Source organism: Desmodus rotundus, chromosome 11 (assembly GCF_022682495.2).
Source record: "Desmodus rotundus isolate HL8 chromosome 11, HLdesRot8A.1, whole genome shotgun sequence".
Classification (NCBI taxonomy): Eukaryota; Metazoa; Chordata; class Mammalia; order Chiroptera; family Phyllostomidae; genus Desmodus; species Desmodus rotundus.
The window spans coordinates 2,153,915-2,166,844 of NC_071397.1; the positions used below are offsets into that span (position 1 = coordinate 2,153,915).

General features: G+C 58.3%; 1 protein-coding gene across 1 annotated transcript; it reads right to left on the reverse strand.

The window, feature by feature from the left end:
- Positions 1–3,655: 3,655 nt before the first annotated feature.
- MLN (motilin) lies at positions 3,656–12,058 on the reverse strand. The gene is made up of 5 exons (XM_053914057.1): positions 12,037–12,058; positions 9,561–9,730; positions 7,752–7,868; positions 4,558–4,675; positions 3,656–3,815 (listed from the first exon to the last, which is right to left on the reverse strand). Exons 1-5 carry the CDS (start codon positions 12,056–12,058, stop codon positions 3,808–3,810), a joined length of 435 nt encoding a protein of 144 aa, XP_053770032.1. The 3' UTR covers positions 3,656–3,807.
- Between the last annotated feature and the right edge of the window lie 872 nt (positions 12,059–12,930).

Sequence of the window (12,930 nt, forward strand, 5' to 3'; positions counted from 1 at the left end):
GCTCCCCGCCCCTCCCCGTGTCTTCCCTCTGGCCTGGAACCCAACGTGTGTCAGCACTGCTCCCCCACCCCCCACCCCCCGCCTCCACGGTCCACCCTCCTGCCTCCATGGTGGCTCCTGGCAGTCCCAGCCTCATTCGTGGGGTGCAGCAGGCCTTTGGTGGGGCGGTGCCCTGCCCCTGAGGGCATGTGAGCCCATCAGAGCTTCCTCCCAGGCCCTCCTGCCCCCGCCCTGCCCCGAGAAGAAACCTCACCATCTTATTGGAAAAGGCAATTAGTAAAAACCTCACATGTCAATCCTTCCTCCCAGGTCCCTGCCTTTCCTGTTCCTGCTGAACTCTCTGCTCCAGCCCTGTCCCTCCCTGGATTGCCAACCCCTCTGGGTCCTCCATCAACTTCTCCTGCTTCAGTGAAGTCAGCTTGTTGCTGTTCACTTTCCTGCACACAACTGTCCCCAAACTTCTTCCCTGAGCCTCCTGCCCCGCGTCCCCCCACCCCCCACCGTTCCAGGACAGGGCCTCGGTGCTTCCTCGCCACCCCGGCCCCATGGGGGGCTGCCTGTGAGCCCTTGTGGGCCTTCTCCAAGTCTGCCTTTCTGTGATGTCACCGCAGTCCCTCAGCTGGGCCCGTCTGTGTTTGGAAGACAAGGCCCACAGTGCAAAGTCAGCAGCTGCCCTGAGCGCCCTCCTTGCTCGTCACTTGGTTGTGATGTTTTCTAAGGTGAGTGGCTCATGTTGTGGACGGTCTTCCTGATTTATTATTAAAGACAAAAGAGGAAAAACAAGCCCCCGTGTCTTCATCCACTTAGTAACCACATCCACACGCTTCGCAGGAGGGAGGGGCTGCCCGGAAGACGTTCTGGATCCCCAGAGGGCCGCCCGCGCTGTCCTGCTGACCCCCCGCCTCAGCAGAGCCTTGCCACAATAACAGCCACGAATCTTCTAGTGGGTTCCATTGTCATCGTCCTCCTCCTCCTGCAAAGCCCTGCACACTTTTATCAAGTCCTTAGAGATGCTCGGGGACCGTAGACTTGTCCTTGATCTTCCTCGTTGCCGGCCTGTGTGTCCCGCAGCTATTCTGGGCTTCCTTCAAATCGCATCCTGGTGGCGTCACCCTGGAGGGCGGTGCAGTGGGAGAGTGTGGTTGAAAAGAAGGGACGGTGTGGGTGCCATCTGGGGCTCTGATTGGGACAGGAACGGCCCAGCACTGCCCAGCATCTTGTTGCCCCACCTCAGCGCGGTGTGGAGGAGAAGGACCCTTTCCACCTCCCTAGGTCAGCGAGGGGGCAAAGAGCGTCACAGAGAAATGCTGGGATGGGTTTAATGGCAGTTCTGTCACCTGCTTTTCCGGGGACAATGGGACAAAACTCTAACTCTTCTGGCCTCTATCACACTTTGATCTGTGCGGATAAGCGTTCCTCACGAGGCGTGGAATACGTCCCCGATGTCAAAAACGAATTGTGCGTGAAGAAAACGTAGTGCTTTCAAACAGTTTCTTTTGGACGTTGTCTACGATTAGATTACACTAAATTACAGAGTACAGATACCAGGCAATTACTCTTTGCGTTTAACTATCCAATCTCACTGCAGATTCTCGTAGCTCAGTAATTATAAAATCACACCGATGTGGTTACGGGGAACGCACCTCACCATCTCCGTCTTGTGCACCTAGGCTCAGGTCGCACTGTTATTACCTGCGGTCCTGTTCCCTGTGCGGTGCCTTCCACAGGAGGACAGGGCGATCCGCAGCTGTCCGTAATTGCCAGGTGTCTGCAGAGAGTCTTGCAGATTTTGCCGGATAAACCTCCGCTGGCTGTGAGGAAGAGTCCATCACCCTCACCAGCTGGTTCCTCTGGGCCCCTCCCCATCTCATCCGGTCCAGGGATTCTAGCCCTTTGGCCAGGGCTGTGTCCCTTACTTCTGTTCTGTGAAAACATGGTCATTTTCTCTGGGCCCAGCTCACAGGATCCCCCCCAACCTTCCCCCAATTTTAATTTCTTCCAGGGCTGTGCGGGTCCTGTGAGCAGCCCAGTCTGCTGTCCCAGAAACTGGAGGAGCGTGTTGGAGGGAAAGAGTTATTTGAGCCAATTGGGAGAACAGCAGCGGGAGGAGGAAAGGAGAGAAGGAGCCGACACCTCTACATAGGGCCCCGGCTACAGTGCGTGCGATGCTGGTGGTGGCAGGGTCCCCTTGCAGTTCATTACCCAGGAGCACATCAGAGGCCGCTGGGTGAGGGTCTCAGACAGGCCTGCGGCCGCGCTGGGCTTTGAACGGGCCGTTCTGCCGAAGAGGCAGTGCCGTCACGCCTCGGGGCTGTGCTTGCTGATCCAACTCCCACCAAAGATGCAGACTCCATGGGGAGAATCTCCTAAGGGTCTCAGTTCCCTCCCTGGCACCTATTCTACAGCCCCGGGACCCTAGAGAAAATTCCTCAGAGGGCACTGGGGCCCCTGGCCCAGAGGTGGGCACCCTGCTGGTGATGGGGGAGGCGGTCTCACTGTAGGTAGGGGCGGGTCTGAGCAACCGGCAAGGAAGCCACGTGAAATCTGTGTTTCCCACGTGGGAAGAGACCGAGAGTTTTGTGTTCCTGCTTCTTGGAGTGCATTACAGATAGTGCAGTGACCGGCAGGGAGCTCGGAGGTGCCAGGAGTCTTGGATCCAGTTCCTCCCAGTTGCAGGCTTTACAGGTCCCCGTGCCTCTTCCTCCTTTCTCTCCCACGTGCCCTGCGGTGGCCCTGGCTCCATTTGCTCCCTGGCATCTTGGCAGCATTTCCCGGACCCCGCAGCTGCGCTTGGGTGTCATAGTAGTGCGTCGGAGCGCATAGGAAACTGAGCCGCAGCGAGCGAGGGTCTGGGTGTTCCTTGGGAGCATCCAGAGCACCCCAGGGGAGTGAGTGTCCTTTTTAAGGCTCGGGGCTTTCTTGTTCCAGTAACTGCTCTCTGGCTGAGCCCCTGCACTGGTTCGTGTGGGTGGAACTATGGAACGGGCACTGCATCTAATTGCTGGTAACCTAAGGTTCCTGTGTGGCCCTAGCTTATAAATAAATGAATGTTCATTAATGTGAAATTAAGTTAGAATGAAGTGCCCATCCGCTTTTGTTTAGAAGGCAGAAATAAGTGGGCTGGCGGTGAGATTTTGCTGCAGATGCTGGAGCGCGTAGTTGCAGGGTGATAACAATAATAATAATTTGCTCTTTGCTGGCGCCTCCATGCCTTCGTCTGGGGCGGGCATCACCCCCTCGCTTTTGCGAAGGTTCATCGAGTTGAAAGGCTAGCAGGACGTTACTCAGCAAGGGGTTGTGCTGAGGCCTTCACATCTCCGGCCCATTTGACCCGGAGCTTGTTGGTGAGCAGAAAATGCACCAGAATTCAGGACACCTGACCCCAGCCCTTGCTCAGCCACAGATGCAGTGGGGGCAAAAGACGCCGTCTCTCTGGGCCTGTCTCCTCGCCTCTCACGGAAGGGCCAGTTCCAGTCTTCCAATTCTGTGGCCCGAATTAATATTTGAACTTAGAACTTAGAAAAGATGCACGTCTTGCTAAAGTACGCACCATCTGTGGCCAAAGTCCCTCTGAACTTTATTTTTCCCATTATGGCATGATCCGAGTTTGACCTTTGGAAATTAAGATGTTAAATAAAAGAGTCATTTCTGTGTTTTCACGTTTTATTCACTGGAGGGGGATTTGCTTGGGAGAAGGCTATTTTCTTCCAGGCCCACGGCCGGGCCCTGCAGCCTTCCGGGGCCTCCCCGGGGCAGGTCTCTCAGTTCCGGCTGCCGGCCACCTTCTCCCAGGAGTGGAGCGGGCTGTCATTTGGCTGTCAGAGAAAAGCAAAGGTTTGCAGCTCAGCAGTGTCAGCAGGCTTGCTTATGAGCTTATGAAGCCGCCTCGTAAACCTGCCTGCGGTCCCAGGGAAGAGGGGCAGCCGGGGGGGGGGGGCATGGTTTGCCAGGGTTCTGGAAGCTCTACCTCTGGCTTTCTCCACAGCCTGGGGCAAGTCACTGAACCCCTTTCTGCACCTTTGACACTTCCTCCCTGCCTTTTTTCTCTGCTGGGGACTGTGAAAAGTCATCAGCGGCTGTTTGTCAGCCTAGACCTTGAACTGGGCAAGGCCAAAGGGGGCTCAGGACTTTGGTGTGCAGAATGATGCAAAGCAATGCAGGCTTTGGTGAGACTGCATCTTTCCCTTCCGAGAAATCACAGTGGTGTCTGGGGGGAATGAAGGCATTTGGAGCAGGGGGGAGTTGGAGTGTTGTCATTTGTTGTAGCCCTCTGCCAGAAAGGTGTTTGGGCTCCGGGCTGGAGCCATCCAGGCCGGCCCTGGAGACGCCCCGGCTGGAAGCTGGGCTCCTCGGGCCCCAGCAGCCACCCCAGCCTGCCCTCCTCCACGATTAGGCTCGGTGACCGCAGGGCAGGGCACACTTGCGGGGAGAAAGCAGCTTCACGTTCCCACGTGCAAAGCAGACAAACACATCACCATCCCCAAACCCCCACTCAGACTGCGCTGCTGGAATGCTAATTCGGGGTGGGAGGAGGCTGGCCCTGTGCAGTGTGCCCACCTGCCGTACCATCCTGGGTGGACAGCAGCACCTCGCTGAGCAGCCCTTCCATGGCGGCCCGGTACTTTTCCAGCCGCCGGGAGTTCATCCTTATTCCAATTTCCATGGGAGCAGTCAGCTGTGAAATAAGGCAGAGTTAACCAGAAGGGAGAGGCAGGGAGAGGGCTGTTAACCCCTGGGTGCCCCACAGGAGCCACACCCCTCTGCTGGTCCCACCCTGCCCAATCCTCTGGGTTTCTAGGGCCAGCCTGGAATTCTGGCACCCCCTCCATATCTCCCCCATTCTCAGTTTCCTCCCCCCTAACCCCCCCCCCCCCAGCAACCAGTTCTACCCAGGGGGCTGGGACCTTCTGGGAGGGTGATTAACAAACCTCCTCCGCTGGGGAAGCTGGGCCAGGAGGCGTGGAGTTGTCAGGAAGCCTCCTGGCTTTTCACGTGGGCAGGACACTCCCCGCCCTCCCCTGTCTCCTGAATGTACCACCACGTGCCAGGCGCCATCCTAAGTGCCTTAGTGTGTTGTGATTAAGCTTCTCAATAGCCCCGTGATGCAGAGACTGTTCGTGCCCCCGTTTCGCAGGTGAGGAAACTGAGTACAAAGAGGGTGAATAACTGGCTCGAGGCCACACAGGAGCTCCATAGTGAGGAAGAAAACAGTGCACCCAGGGGGCCTGTCCCCAGGGTCAATGCCAAGGAGCACGAGCCACACTTGCTCTAGCACTATGGGAGCACAGGTGAGGCCCTAGAGGACCTGTCTGGAGGCTCGCCGCCAAGAGAGGTCTTCATGGCGGCGCACGAGGTGCTGACTGATCCCGCTGTCCCCCAGAGCTTCCTGGATCGGTGGTCTTGCTACCAAACCAGCTCCCCACCTCCCACCAGGCTCCCTGGGGCTGGGAAATGGGCTCTGGATGCCTGAAGGGCAACCTTAGGCGTTCCTCTGGGCAGCTCCGGGTCCCAGCCTGGCCTCTGCCATTCCCTTGCTGTGGTTACGCCTTTCTCTGGGCCTCACCTTCCTCACTGTAAAATGAGGGGGCTGGATTGGATGACCTGTACGGGTCCTCCTGGCCTGCATGGCATAGTTCTAGGGAGATGGACAGGGCACGAGAAGTGCCTCACCCCAACAGCCTCCGGAGATGTTACATTGGACGCAGTGTGCGCCATGGAAACCTCAGTCGGTGCCCTAACTGCCTCTGCCGCATGTGAGGGGGCAGTTTGGAGCCAGCGCCCCCTTTGCCAGCTGAACGACTCACTCCCAGTTCCTCCTCAGGAGCTGAGGGAGCTCCCCACCCAGTGCAGCAACTGCACCAAGATCGCTTCCTGGGCCACATGTCTGACCTCCCCGTTTGGGGACAGCGTGCCGTGGCAACCCAAGGGGGCGGAAAGATCACCGGCTAGTGTGCAGGTGGCCGCTCGGTTCTACCCTGACCACCGTGTGACCTGGGCAAGGCCCCCCCTCTCTCTAGACATCAGTCTCCTCCCCTCCTGGGCGTCTCTACAGGGAAGTGCCTCACGCTCAGTCCTGGGGCCTCTCCCTTCTCCATCGGCCCACACCCACCTAACGAGCCCACCCTGTCCTGGATCGAAATTCCATCCATCCCGGATGACTCTCCCTGTGTCTCCAGCCCTGAACTCTCCTGAAGTGCTGACTCTATATATGCGCCTGCCTGTGCAGCGTCTGCCCCCTGCCTCCCGCCCCATGGCCATGGCCGGCAGGCATCCCACAGTTCACAGGTCCAGTCTGACCCCCGATCTTCCTCCTGTCAACCTGCGGCCAACCCAGGCTTCACCGTCTCAGGTGTTTTCTTTTTTCTCACACTCTGTATACGTTCCTTCAGCAAATCCTGTGGGCTTCTCGCTCCAGAATGTTTCCGGAATCCGACCACTTTGCTCTACCTGCACCATGACCACCTGGGCTGACCCACTCTGCCTCGGACACCGCCACAGCCTCTTCCGTGGTCCCCCTGACTCTGCCTTTCTGCTTCGGCCTGTTCTCAACACAGAAGCTGAGACGACGCTTTGAAAACCTAAACCAGATCCTGTCCCTCCTCTGCCCAAAGCCCGCAGAGGCTCCCAGTCAGCAAAGTGAAAGCCGAGTCCAGCGGATGTGAAGTCCACATACTGGACTCGGCTCCCAGTCTCTCCCCAGACACCCCTCCCCCGGCCACTGCGGGCACGCCATCCATCCCTGAGTGCGCAGGGCCCACAACTGCCTCGGGGCCTGGGCCCTGCTCTTCCCTCTGCCTGGAATGCTCTCGCCCCAGACATCCAATCACGGAGCTCTGACCACCCCTTGTGAAATCACAACCCACCCCCGCTGCTTTCCCTGCTTATTTTCCTCCACTGCGCACACCACTAGCTGCCGTACTACGAAGTTTGGTTGTTACCCTGCCTGTGGTGTGTCGCCTGTCCTTCGGGCATCCGTTTCTGGTTGCCCCCTGGGTTGGGGGACCAGTGTGAGCGCCCGGAGGGCAGTGGGTTGTCGGTTGTGTTCACTACTCTCTCCGGGGCCCAGAACTGGGCCACACCCACAGCGGGGGTGCTCACCACCTGGATGCGTGACTGAGTTGTGGAGGCATGCTGGACATGTTCGAGTCCCTCTCTGGTCCTGATGCTCTGTGCGTCCTAGTGTGTTGCTGGAAGGCCCTGGGCCCGCACACTGCAGCTGCCTGCCGGGTTTCGTCCTGATCACCTCTCTCCCAACCAAGGACTGTGCCTGCCTCCTCACTGGTCTCCTGCCTCCCCTCACGCTGCCCAGTGGCCTCTGGCCCACCGGACTCTGCTGACCTAGTGCCCTCTCTCAGGGCACCCTGGCCTCAAGGACCTGAAACCCAGCACCTGAGCACCTTTGTGCTCAGGTCTCTTCTACTGGGATGTCCCTGCTTTAACTCTTCACAGGGAGGGGCCCCTTCTGATCACTCAGCTTTCAAATCCAATGTCCCCTCCTCCAAGGGGCCTTCCCTGACCCTCGCCCCACCCAAAGCAGTGCCCCCAAATTGCACCCCGTCACACTGTATGATACCACCTTATTTGGTGCCTAAAGTGGTTTAGTGTCTCATGGTGGGTGTCTGTCTCTCCCTCGCAGGGTGGAGTTCGTTGCCGGAATGGCTGGCTGGCTCACCGCTGCACCCGGACACATTCTGTGGCTGGCCAGGGGAACCCTCCCCGGGCTTCTCTGCATTGTCCGCTTGTCCGCTCACCGTGATAACTTGGTCTTCTTTCTCCGCTGTGGGGCCCGCGAGGTCCAGAGGACCCACCTCTTCAGACCTCTGCTGTTCACTCAGATATTTCTTTTGCCCTTTGTTCCGCTCCTTTTCCTGGGGGCCGAGCATGAAATCACAGCTGCCCTCCTCCCAGACGGCCCTTGTCTGTTCCTGCCCAGGGTGCCCAGTGGCCTGAGCTCCCCTCAGGCCCCAAACCCCTGCTCCTCAGGTGCCTCCTGCACGAGGAGTCACAGACACCCAGCGGCCTAGGAAAGGTCCTAGAGTCGCCCCGCCTGGGTCAGCAAGAAGAGGAATCTGTTCCTTTGAAGTTCAACATTGCGCCCGGGTTGTGACTGTTAATTAAGTTAAAATGTTGAAAATAATGGCTGCCCTTCATGCATATTAAGTGTGAAAATGTGTTTTTCTTAGCAGAGAGCCTGTAAAAAAAGGTGGCAAGACAGCCTAGCCTGCGAGGGCACCACGGGGTGGCCCAGAAACTGGAGTCCCTAGGAGGTGGTTTATAAGGGGCGAGACAGGGAGATGAATTATGGAGGAAGGAGTCTGCAGCTTCTTCCTAAAAATCCCGGAGCCTGGCAATTACAGGGAGCAAAACCACACGGCAGATTAACGCAAAGCACCCTTTGGTTGCCATTTTGCTGGTTTCTGTCCCACTGAGGTCGATGCCCCGTCCAGCCCCGGGCTTGCCAGGCCTCGAAGCCCTCAGACCAGATGCAGCGCCGTGCTGGGTGGGTCCAGCTAAGGACACCCTTGGGCTTCAGCTCTGGGCCTGCCCTGAGACGGGCAGTTCTAGAGCCGTAGTGTCTTCTCTGGAGAGGGAGCCGGGTAGAGGACGGTGTGTTCAGGGTCCCCCGTCAGTTTCTACATCAGTCCCTGAAGAAGAGGATCCAGGTCCAGCCTTGCCTCTGCAAGGGATGCCTGTCCCTGGCAGAGGGTGTAGACACAGAGGCCACACGCCCTCCCGGGGACTGAATCAGGGGTTTGTCCCGATGGGAGCCTCCGTCTCCGACTGGTGGGATGTGACAGTCCGGTTTCTTCGTCTCCTTGGGTGAAAGAGAAACCAGTGTCGGCAGACTCTCGGAAACCCTGCGTGTAAAGTAAGAGTCACAGGGAGGCAGGCCCAGCAGTCCAGCTGTCCTGAGGCCCTGCCGCCGGTTCCCTAGGCCTGCCGTGTTTCCGCCTGGGCTCTGAACAGAAGGAGTCTTTGCCACTGCTTCCCGGAAGTTGCCCCACCGGGTCCTCCTCCTGCTCTCCCGGCCCGGGTGTCAGCTTTTCCCTGCAGGCTTCCGAACGGGCACCAGCCCACGGCAATTTCTCCCTCCTCTGAACTCAGCACTTACCAACAACATCACTTGTTGGGCAATTAATCATCCCTTGCCTTGTGACATCTCCCTTTTGTCTTCTACTGTTAGTGAATTTTTTACGTGTTTGTGTCTTGGCTCCTGAGCTGCCTTAGGTTTCGTTGTATGTCTGGCCTCTCACCCAGTGTATTGACCTGTCAATTAAAAATTTCCTTGGGAGGAAGAGCAGGAGTGGGAAAGATGTCACTCCATTGACACCTTTGAATGGCACGGGTGGAGGAGCGGAGGAGGCCGGGGAGACAGCTGGAGTCTGGGGCTCTCAGGGCCAGGTCCTTCTTGCTGTCCTCAGTGTCACTGGCATAGTTGATTAAACGTAGGTTTACTGAAGAGACACTTGTGCCTTAGAAAAACTAACACGTCTTCAGTGCTGAGCAGGGCGGTGAGTCGCTGGGCCATGCCAGGGAGGGGAGCAGAGGAGATTTCTTACCTGGATCCTCTGGACCTCGCTGTAGGTGAAGATGGGAATGAAGGCTTCTGCCTGGGAGGCCAGCAGAGCAGCCACATGAACCACCAGCAGGGCAGCCACGGTCTTGTAGGACACCTTCCTGAAGCTGGACAAAGAGGAGCTCCTGTCGCGGAGTCTGGGGCAGTGGACTGCTGCACCGGACGGAGGGCAAGCCCTCAGCTCCGGGCCATGCCCGCCTGTGGCTGTGTGATCTTGCCTGAGCTGCTTAGCCTCTCTGGACACGGGCCTGGTATGGGGCTTCACTAGATAAGCTCAGAGCCCCCTGCCTGCCCCAGAGCTGTGTGAGCTGACCGGGAGAGGCGCCTGGCCCCTGCCACACACCAGAAAGAATCATTCTCCTTGCGGGCCCTTCTCTTTGTTATGGTGAGGTCTGCTGAGGTCAGCTAGGCTCCTGAAGTGGGAGGGACCTTGTGTCTCTGAGAAAAAACTCCTCGATTACTAACAGAACTATGCCCTGAGACCCGGGGAACCCACCCTGCTCCCTCAGCCAATTGGGGTGTTGAAAGGGACGCACTTAGGCCCAGATGACCCAACTCTACTTGGAAGCACCAGGCCCAGACCCTCGGCCACGTGGAGGCAGAGCCAGATGGGGCAGTGTCCAAGAGCTGGGAGTGGGGTCCCCACGCAGCGCTCTGGGGCCAGCGCAGGCTCTGGAACGAGCCCCTCCCAGTTCCCAGGAGTCTCATTGCCTGTTCACCGCCCTGCAGAAACAACAGGGGGGAACCTGCTCCCTGCATCCTCCCCCCACCTCAGCATGTCATGAGTGCTGGGGAGGTGTAGGGGGGCCTTCCTGCATCTCGGGAGGTGGCTGTGTCTGGGTGGGCTGTGGAGACCTGGCAGGGAGCAGGTGGGTGTGGCAACTGCAGAGATGGGAAAGGGGTCAGCCGGCTGGGCTCTGGGCAGGGTCAGGAGGGTCCTGTGGGGAGGAGGGCGTGGTCTGCTGCGTGCCAGCCTCGGACAATCCCTTACATTGGTGCCAGAGTCCCATTCCTACCCCCTCCCGCACAATCCTCACATCCGTCTGGGTGCAGGTGTGATCTGGGGAGGGAAGGAGACCTGGGGAGGTAGAGGGACTCATTCAAAAGCAGTAGGGGGCGGGAAGCCGGGCCTTCTGAGGCTGGGTGCTTTTCCCAGCCCCTCACCACATGTCACCTTTGGTCACAGAAGGCAGAGAAGGGTGTCGTAGCGGGCAGGCCTGCTGAATGTACCCGGGGCACCAATGCTCCTGGGCTGGGTGGGCTGCTGAGGCCAGGGGCCCGGCCTCCAAGGCAAGGAGGGGAGACCAGGGCAGCCTCTGCTGCAGGAGGCATGGGGCGACTATAGGGTTTCAGATAACGAACTTCTGGGGGCCCACGGGGGCCTCCCACAGGATTCTGTTTAATAGGAGTGTCCTGCCTGAGCTGGCCTCCAGGCTTCTCCACAGGCCCCACAATCTCTCCCTTTGGACAGAATCTTCTGAGGCTGGTGTCCTGCCTCTCTGCCAGGACCTGGCTCCTCAATCACCTAAAACCGCCTGTACTCAGCAGAGCACTCCCTCTGCCTTCCGGCTACCCGGTTGCCCTGCCCTACTTCCTTCCCTCCTCTTGATAAAACTCCCTGAGCAAGATCATCAGCATTCAGACAGCCAAAGCCTCCCACGCTAGTAGTGCATACAAATTCCAGGGAGGTGGGAAGGACCACCACCCACCCAAGACCGCCTCTCTCCTAGGAGGATCTTGAGAGGACAGAGGACAGGTGGGGGTGGGGGGCTCTGAGTCACGGTCCTTCCCTCTGTTCCTATCTTTCTGCTATGCAGTCTCTGGGTGCTGGTCCCTCCCAGAGGACACAGGGATGTCACATTTATGGTGTCCCATTCCGTCATGGAGATCCCTTTGCATTCTGGTGTTGGCATTTCATTCATTCTGTAAGAATCAATAAAAACCGGAAGTAAAAAAGGGCCGAGTCCATGTCACCTGCACTTGATTGCGTTCTGGAAGCACAGAGCTGGGGGTGGGGCGGCTGTTCAGTGTGTGTCGAGTGCTGACTTCTCATTCCATCACCAGGGCGGGGCTCTGCCTTCAGGGGCTCAGCTCTGGACAGAGGGGCTGTCCCCTCCCTTCCCTCCATAGTAGTGCCAGGCCTGTAGCCCTAGGGAGTGGCCTTTCCCCGTAACCTTCCAGAGCAAAGCCTCCATGCCACGTGGGGTCCTGTGTTCCTGCTGAGATTTTGGCTTGGGGTTCTGGCTGGTAGTCGGTGGCACCGCTGACCCCAAAGAGCCTCTCTGTTGCCAGGAATTGCACTCACCTGCTCCCCCTCCAGCCTCCACGCCTCAGGTAGCCCTGCTTCTGTTTGCTATGTGCGCCTTTAGCCGGCTACCAGAAATCAGCCGTGGCACTCGGTCTGAAACCCAGCTAAGCGTTTGAAGGTGGCAGAGGGGCATAGGTGCTGGTCAGCTCACCGCCGTTGTGCCCTGGGCTCATGCTCACCACCTCCCCCACCCACCTCCTTCCACGGCTACTCACAGTGTGAGTGTGGTCTGCGTGGGCCTGGCGGAGTCTCTCCGCTTTTCCTTTGGTGTCTGGCCGGCCTGACTGGTCCTTATATACCTCCAGTCTCCCCTCTGGAGCCCATTAACCTTTGGCCACACGTCTGGGGCTCTGGGTGGGGAGCCTGGATTCTTGGAGCTCATGGAAACAATGGCAGGGCCTGCAGCACGGTGGACTGTGGGGCCTTCCTGGAGAGCCTCTTCCTCGAGCCACAGCTGGGGTTCGGTGGAGGCCAGCCCCCACCGCACGGCACTCTCCTGTCCACTCCGAATGCCAAGCCGCCGCCCAGAGGGTCATTTTAATGACAGCCCTTTCTGTTTTGTTACTTAAATATATGGTGGTGTTGAGCATCTCCAGGCCAGCTAGGTGATCACACTCGCTGTTGGCCTGTCAGAGCACCGTATCAGGGAGATAACTCGCCTGCAGTCTTCCACCGAAGCCCCTCGTGAAAGAGAGGACTCAGCAGTGCGTGGCAGTGTTTCAATCGACTAATGAAAAGAAAATGACAGTCCAGACCCAGGGCTGCGGGCACCAGAGGCCCCACGGGAGCCCAGGAAATGCGTATGGTGTGCGGTACAGAAAGCTTATGTGTCTGCAGCCCAAATGGAGAGACAGGACTCCCACCCAGGAAATGTGTTGGGGCAGGTGTGTAATTCCAATGGTAAGTTCAAAGATTCAGAGAGGGAAGAGGTGGATGCATTCTGGCGTCGGCCAGGCTTGCTGCTGCCGGCTGTGTTGCTTCCCCCGGGGCTTCTGGGAATGTTCAATGTGCACAATCTAATTAAACCTCAGCATCCTCATGAGGG

Coding starts and splice junctions, on each gene's coding strand:
- MLN (XM_053914057.1), bottom strand. CDS start 12,058: ATGAGCCCAGGGCACAACGGCG. Junction 9,731..12,036: donor GAGCCCAGGGCACAACGGCG/GTGAGCTGACCA, acceptor CGTCCGGTGCAG/CAGTCCACTGCCCCAGACTC. Junction 7,869..9,560: donor GCGAGGTCCAGAGGATCCAG/GTAAGAAATCTC, acceptor CTCGGCCCCCAG/GAAAAGGAGCGGAACAAAGG.